The sequence below is a fragment of the Phoenix dactylifera genome, chromosome 1 (genome assembly GCF_009389715.1).
Source record: "Phoenix dactylifera cultivar Barhee BC4 chromosome 1, palm_55x_up_171113_PBpolish2nd_filt_p, whole genome shotgun sequence".
Classification (NCBI taxonomy): Eukaryota; Viridiplantae; Streptophyta; class Magnoliopsida; order Arecales; family Arecaceae; genus Phoenix; species Phoenix dactylifera.
In genome coordinates, this window is record NC_052392.1 from 35,329,651 (window position 1) to 35,338,059 (window position 8,409).

The 8,409-nt window shown below is 40.4% G+C and overlaps 1 protein-coding gene and 1 long non-coding RNA gene across 2 annotated transcripts; one reads left to right on the forward strand and one right to left on the reverse strand.

Annotated features, from left to right (window-relative positions):
• Positions 1-3,961: 3,961 nt before the first annotated feature.
• On the forward strand, positions 3,962-5,838 carry LOC120105020. The gene is made up of 2 exons (XR_005507413.1): positions 3,962-4,389; positions 5,678-5,838. It is a non-coding gene; the product is annotated as an uncharacterized LOC120105020 (long non-coding RNA).
• A 127-nt stretch (positions 5,839-5,965) lies between these two features.
• Positions 5,966-7,883, reverse strand: LOC103699638 (UPF0481 protein At3g47200-like). Its single transcript, XM_008781651.3, has one exon. The coding sequence runs from the start codon at positions 7,845-7,847 to the stop codon at positions 6,183-6,185; it is 1,665 nt and encodes a 554-aa protein (XP_008779873.3). The 5' UTR covers positions 7,848-7,883; the 3' UTR covers positions 5,966-6,182.
• Between the last annotated feature and the right edge of the window lie 526 nt (positions 7,884-8,409).

Genomic DNA, 8,409 nt, shown 5'->3' on the forward strand with positions numbered 1-8,409 from the left:
CTTGAGTGGGCTGAGCGTTCCATCCAGCCCGTGAACAGATCTTCTTAACACAATGTTTTGTATGATTTGTAATTTGGATGCACTCAAATCTATAGAATAATTATTGATTTTTGTTTTCTTTACATCAATTATAATATGTGGAAAAAACTTGATGTGTTTTTTTTCTATTTTCTTTTTTTTAGCATAAACCAAGACAACACAACACGTTCTTCTCACTAGAGACTTTAAGATGATGGTGAGTTCAACAAAAGAAAAGTAGACCATACACAACATCTGTTATGCGTTCTAGTTGCATTGGGAAGTCAGTTTGCAAGTATTGTTGGATACCTTTGAATGTGATGAATTAATATAGTCCATAAGATTTTGTATATAGTTTTGTTTTGGTTTAGAAAGTCAGCCAAGACTAGGGTGCTAGGGTGCAGCTGACGTCCCTCGTGAAGCGAAGATTCATGTTCCCGCCTCATGTTATCCCATAATGCATTCCCACCTCGAGTAGGATATATGGAATTAAAAAAAAAATAGCACCATTTTTTTTCCCAAAAAGTTAATACCGTTGTTCTATAAAAAGATTCATCTCTCTTCGCATGAATCTATTATTGGATCATCTCCGCTAGATCTATGCCAATGGATGAACAACCAAGTTCCAATTTGGAGATCTGTGCAATGAGTGATCCAATGGTGGTTTTGCATGAAAGATACAACCCCGTCGCGCCATTGATCTGATAGCTAGTACTATCAAGCATTCACACAAAGGAAAAACTTATAAGATGGAACTAGGGTAAAATCATCGTGATATATAAAGAGGACATGTCCTGCATCCGTGAGATTTTAAAATCCATCTGTAAGCTTTTAAACTCTTTGGTACCCAACTTCCGGAGTTGGCCATTAAAATCTAGGAAAGAAGACTTTTTCCCTTCCCAAATTGAGCTAATTTTGCAATATTAGCCTGTAAAGATGATGGGCTGAAAGAGCCATCATAAATCAATTTAACAAATCCATCAGCAGGATATATCCAAGTAACAGCTTGAATTGTGTTTTGTTGGATTTGAAAGACTTGGAAGCCTTCTCTTCTAGCAGAGCTACGATCGATGGTATTCATGACCATATGCTCTATTATGTAGAAATCAAGTATTCATGAGAACGATTAATAGCTTACTTTATAATTTGGTATGAAGGCTCCCTTACGTCAGAGAAATGATAAGAGTACTGATTTTTCCAAGACCAACAAAAAAACAACAAAAGCTGCAATAGCTCAATGGATCTGCTTAGTGACTAGACCCAAACCAAAAATATAACTCAAGCATAAACTGCACCTAGTCGCCTCTTAGCAAGTTAAGCATGAAATTCAAGAGAATGACTACTTTTTTGTTTTTTTTTTTTAAATTTTATGCATGCAATATTTGGAAGAGGCAAAGAAAGGCCTAAGTTCCACATGAATATTGAATAGCATTTTTTCCCAAGCACAAGTGTTGTCATGCTGAGGACTCATATGCCTATAATTCACTATCACAGAAATGAAATAAAGCCTGTTCTTTCTTTTCAGAAAAAAGAAAAAGAAAATAAAAGAAAAGAAAAGTGCTGATTATTCCGCTGCCCAATCATCCTAATTGGCCATGAAACATGGATCTTCATCATCACCATCAGTACTCAAATCCGATGGTGCCAAATCCTATATCAGTTTGGTTGTCTCCTCTAGAAAGAAGTCTTCTCTGACCGGGTCAACAAGCGACCTCCCAGTGTCTCAAGACCTGAGGATCTCGAGTAGGGTCGACGTGAGATATTTCATTGAAGATTATCAGGTACGTGTCAGCTGTTCGTTTGCTAGAAAGCCTGTCCTCTCTATGCCAGGCTTGAGCAGAACACGGGTCATTAGCTTCAACGCAAACCAAGCCGACGGTAGAGGGAGAAATTATACTCTAAACTTCGTGCACCACGTGCCGTGCTTCCGCCAAGCTCGGCATCTGGAACTGGTGACTCCCTTTTTTTGCATTTTTTTGGGACTTTTTGGGTTAAAAAAATCGATCTTTAATGCTTAAGCCTAGACGTTTTCTGGGTAAAAGTTGTGATTTTTTTTTGAAATATTTCTGGGTTACAGGTTCTTATCGGTCGAGAAGAACCGATACACGTACATTCGGCTCTTCCCGGAGCCATGCCGGATCTCAAAGGAGCAGGCCCCCATGGCTCGGTTCGTGCTTCGGGTCTCCAAACCCAGGCCTGGCCGCCGGCCCTATATCTCGCCTGGTACTCTCGCTGCTGCCTTAACTTGATTTGATTTTTGGTCAGCAATATTGTTTTATTAACATTAGTAAATTTTTATTTGAATTCCTGCTTTTTTAGTGTAATTGCTTATTAAAGATGGGATTTTTTAGTGTTCTAAGGATTCATCTCGACGAATTTTCCATGTTAAAGCGGTTTTGGTTTTATTGGACAAGAAAACGTCATTAGAAAATGTGTAAGAACCCTGAAGGCGTTGTAAAAGAGCAATAAAGAGAGGGGAGAGAGATGTAGGATCTCCCCCTCTCTCTCTCTCTCTCTATGTGTGTGTGTGTGTATGTCTGCGTGTCCTATCGAAGCTTGGTCAATAAGAACCTTTTAAAGAAGTCCGACTCGTGGGTTGACAGTGAGAAAGACAAAGGAAGATTATGCTTGCAGATGGCATCTCCAGCTTGGATTGCATAGTTTGGAGGAATGAGGCTCTTGATAATTTCTCATTCATACATCAATAATTGATACTGTTTTATGGGAAAAAAGTGTTTGTGGGTGTTATCTACAGCTTGATAAAGAATACCATGATTCATTGGGCTCCAATGGCAACTTTGGAAATTAGAAAGTACTGATGGGAACCATCTGGAGATCTTCAAGAGAGTATAGGTCATGCTGTTATTCATTGAAGTTGATTTGACTTTATGGAGTGCCGATGTTAGTGACAATGAAATTTACAATGTTGGCAACTAATGGTTTGCTGGATATATTATGGATTACGGAGGTTGCAATGGATGCATATATTGATGAAAACAATGGTGATTTATTCTAAACTTCAGGATGTCCATCACTTGACATGTCAATAACCATGTTTCACATAGGTAAGCTCAAACTACTTGCAATACATAATTAAGCGATGTGGTCATTAAGTTTTATATTATCACATCACAGTGCATTTTAGGCACCATATAGTCACGTACCTTAGGCATATGTAGACACTGTACGTAGTAAGAACTAGGAAAACTATATAGAAAATGGTCCAATTAGAGTAATGCTTGCTTACTGGCTATTGTTATGGTGTTATGAAAAGTTACAGTTAAGGTCGGTAATAGAGCTAGCCAGCTTGGTTCTAGCCATTGTGACATTTAATGAATGGGTTTGAGCTCAACAAATTTGAGGTTTGAGCTTGGCCCGCTATGCACCAACCTTGGCCCCCGTTCTAACCTTAAATTACCTACAACATAACATAGTATGCTATTACATAATAGAGTTTTGCTTTGACAATTCTCTCATTTTTTCAGTTGTTTTTAAGGTCTAATTGTAGCCCTTGATTTGCTAAAGGGTAGAAGAGTAACTTTCAAGTTTGATTGGGTCAGTCGGCTAGCGAATAGGGATCCATGTGAGACTAAGCAAAAATACTTCTATCTATTCTATATTGTGCTTCCTCCTGTGAGCTCAGGGAACAAACAAGGGCCCCTCTCCCAAACACAGTGGAAAGAGAAGAACAATGGAATTTGGGCAAGCTTGTTAGAGCACTAGATGTTGCCCCCCTTTCATCTCACTTAGCTATTTTGTCCCTTTTGTAAGAATCAGGCAAGCAGGGCCCGACCTGGACCAAAGTCGGCAGGCCCAAACGGCTTTGTTTCAATCTCATAAAAAAAAAAAAAAAAAAAAAGAGCAAAGAACGGAAGATGTGGATCGAAACAGAGGATCCAGCGACCCTCTGTTTTTCCCTTTGGGGGGGGGGGGGGGCGGGGGGTGGGGGGGGGGGCTCTCCCTTGCGGCATCTGATTGAGTTTACTGTACTCTGCCAGTGCCGCCGAGGGATCGGGAGCGCAGCACCTCGCCGGAGTGAGGTAAGGACTTCCGGCACCTACTCACTCCCTCCTCTGCCTTCCCCTCCTTTAGATCTACCGGCAATGGCCGGATCCGGCAAAGGGCCGGGATGTAGGAAGAGCACAGAAAAAGAGGAAGAAGAGGGTAGGACCCTGCGGCCGCCGCAGGCCCCCGGCCGCGGTCACCACAGATCTGGCACGAGGGCGCAGGAAGAAGAAGAAAACAAGGTTGCCCTCCACACATTTACATCAGCTTCACGTGTGCTTGCCCTCCTCTAGATCTCTGGATTTCGCCCCATTTCTTCAGCACATCCCCTTCGTGCATATATTGTGGAGCTACTTTGCAGAGAAGGTGAGCAGCATGGTGCAATGAAAGTTTTCTTTCTTTAATTAGAGTTCAGCATGTCATATATATACATTAGCCTACACATAATTGAGTGTGAAGAAGCATCAGAACACAAAATAAATTTTGGACCGAAGCATGCCTCTTATTTGATAATATGATCACAACATAACCATGGTGTCTCCGCTTCTATCACTGAATCGTATCACCATGAAAGATGTTACCATATGGTGCACTCACTTTTGTTTTCACACCATATCTAGCAACCACTTCAAGCCCAAAAACCAAATCAGTGCAAATTCTGATCAGGATAGTACTCTGCATCCCAGCTCGTCGGGTTTAGTCAGTCATCGATAGCGGTAAAAAGTCATGTACACGATCATCTTTATAAATAATATATATTTTGTAATATATATTGATGATTTTAGGGTTTCCATCATTTTCTATATGATTGCTTAATGATTTCTGGCATATATATTTTATTAATATATGGAGATATCAAATATCGATGATTATGGCTATTTGGATTATGGTTTTGGTTGCTGGCATACGATGCTGGTTATTTTAGAATTTGAGCATGACATATAATATGAAATTATATTTTTTATGGTATGGATGAAATTGAATAATTTGATTAATGAACAAAAAAATTTGGACTAGACATGTTATGGATCACTGTTACGGATCGAATCGTGACACATTGTTTGCCACTGCGGGCCGAAGCGTAGTTATTTTGGATTGCCACTGTAGGCCAAAGTGCAGTTATTTTGGCTTCCCACTATGGATCGAAGTGCGGATATTCTGGTTTGCCACTGTGGGTCAAGTGCAGTTATCTTCGATTGCCACTGCGGGCCGAAGCGCACTTGTCTTGGTTTGCCACCGCGGGCTGAAATGTTGATATTTTCATTTGCCAAAGCAAGCTGAAACACAGATGTTTTGGTTTGCCAGTTGCGGGCCGAAGCATGACCATGAATAGTCCAAATTAGAAAAATAATGATTGATGAAAAATCTGGATAAAAATAGAAGATTAAAAGTAATGAAACCACTGCATGATAATATCTTACATGTTTTCTGTAATAGGTTATATGTTTGACGATATACATTTATGGATGCATATTTATATATATTTTATTGAGCTATGTTGAATAATCGGTATAAGGCGTTATAATTTTGTTTGCATGTTGATGAGGTTTGTAGTTAATCCTTATTTTAAATTTACTATATTTACATTGGTGTGAGTGTATGGGATTCTTACTGGGCTGTAAAGCTCACACCACCTCTTTTCTTCTTCTTTTAGGGCGCAAGATGCATAGTTTTGGATGGGTTGGGCATAAAGTCCGAGCATTAGAGTTTTAAGTTAGTTAGTTAGTTTATTTTTTAATACCGAGAAACATTTGAAGATTTTGTAACTGTACCAGTTGGATTATTTGAATATGATGGATTTATGTTTTTGGATTATTCGGCTATTCATTATTGAGTTATTGGATATTTGCTCACTTTAGGCCTTGCATAATCTCTAGGGCATCGCTTTAGGGCTCATGCAGCCGTGCTACATGCTCGAAGCTAGATGTTTGATTCGGGGCAGGACACAACAATATTAGATCCAATAGCTAACTTTGAAGAAAATTACAAACCAACCATGATGCATAGCAGCAAATTATTTTTTATGAGGTCAACAATATAGCCAACCGCATTTATCTATACTACCTAACAACCACAGTTAATCGCCTAGTTTATATTCTCCCTAGATAAACGAAAAATTCTCCGGTATCCATGTTTGGAGGGAATCCTTTCTCATCCACTCACCCTTTCTGTAAAGGTTGAACATAGGACATTGCAGAAAATATTGCCTGCTCGACGGTCAGCAAGAGAAGAAAGGCCGCTGCCAACACTGAAATTGTAGCCCATGGGCTGCTACAATAGTCTCGCCTCAAAGCAGCAACCCTTTTGTGACATGTGACTTCATAAAAGCTGTTCACTTCCTCAATCTGATTTAAAAGGTAGTTCTTTTCCGGAAAATGGTGGATCTTACTGCGCAACTGATTGATGAGGTCTGCCACTGTTTGATCATTGCTTAGCCCATGTTCCAGTATGCCTCTCAAGTAGAGCAACTGCACGTCCTCAGCCTGGTCGATGATGCAATCCATAAAGAGTGCGTATATCGTAATGTACATCTCAGTGTCAAAATAGCACTGTTCGAAAGCTATGAGGTTTCGGAAGAGAGGACCGGTATAGTCATAGATTTGCAGTGGTGGTATCTCCATCCGCCCACTCCTAAGCATTAAAAACAACTTCCCGAGGCATAGCGGTGGTGGTATCTTCCTTTTCTGGAATTTTATGTTCAAGAAACTGTCTGCCTGTTCCTTCCTCTCGAACTTTATTCCAGCCCTGTCGAGCTCCGTCGCACTGGGAAACCACTTGGGTGCAGTTGTCGGAGACCTTCGTGGAGGATCAACTTCTGCTTTCCTCCACTTCACGAGTTCAATACATCCTGGTATAGATTTCGAAGTCGGTGCAGATGTCGAAGCCCCTTGTGAAGGAGCAGCTTCCCCTGGTGCAGATGTAGACTCTACTGGCTTTTCTGAAGGGATCCGAGATGAATAAAATAGATGGAGCAGATGATGGTATTCACCGGGGGACTTCTTCTTGAATGATATGGATTCCTTGGGATGGATGCCCCCGAAAAGCCGAAGAGCAAGGTCAACAAGATTAATCTGTCCATCCTCGCATACTTTGAGATGATCAAATAGCAATTGGATGATGAAGAAAGGAATTTGGTTCTCAAGCTTCAGCAAATCATAAACCACTACATCCATAGTGAACAGCCCTGCCACAGTTGGGCTGTCAAGCAGTTCATCCTTCTCATCGATATTTAAAACAACCTCCCCTTCCCTCGCCTCGCCTGCCAACTTTTCTATCTCCTTTGCAATCCCCTTCTCCTTTGTTCTCTCCTTCTTGATCAATGATTCCTTCCTGGGACACATTTTTAGCATGAGATAAATGATGAAGCACCCATCAAGCAACATGATCAATGCCATTTCTTGGGTACTCAGGCATAATGCCTCAGAGTAGCAGCTCCGGACATTGTTATCCTGTTTCTTCAACTCCAACAAGCACTGGTTCAACAATTGACTCGCATGCTCCGGACTTGGATGACGCGATAGAAGGTGCCGGACACACTGCCACTTGTGGCACTCCATGAAGGAACACCCTAGTTTGCCGTTGTGAAAAGGTCCGAGGGAAACAATCAGTGGTTCGTAGGCTTCACGATCCAACCGTCGGATGTGCTCGGGGACCCTGAAGATGGTGCATGATCTCTTGGGATGGTGCATAGATTGTACTAAATTTACACGAGCCCTCACGTCATTGATCCACTCCCCGTCGATTTGGCAGCTACTGGTGGAAGCCATTTCTCTGCTTGCGTAAGACGCTATCGGTCTTGGTAGCTCAAGGGCTGCTTCGTCCATGTTGCGACCGGATTTATAGAGTACGCGACCAAGTGAGTTACTATAACTTCTAAGAGAAATTATCTAACAGTCATTTAGTTCAAAAATTAAAATAATTGGTTTTCCATGCGAAAATTCTTCAGTTGCTCCCAGCGAGCTACTTTTATTATACGATATCTTGAACATGGTCCCAACAAAATTTGACAGAATGCCTTTTGTATTTAAATTATGCAAGTGACGGTATGCAAGTAATCTCTAGAATTTAATTATTTCTCATGCAGAAATAAGCAAAAATTTCAGAATTAAGAGATCTAGCTAGACATCTGCTAGGAATAAAGATTTTTTGTGATTCGTTTAAAACCATATCACATCCATGATCCAAGAACTCCAAAAGAAATTATTAGAAAGCAACCATTTAAAAACAAAAAAAGTTTATAGTATTTGACCACAATTTGAAAAAGATAAATTACAGGTAAATCCTGAAACCTAGAAAGCAAAATGAAATAAGTAAGAAAAGAGAAATAAAATTTGAATTATCGCTTATGTAGAAAATAAAAGATAAACGGAATGTAAAGAACTTATA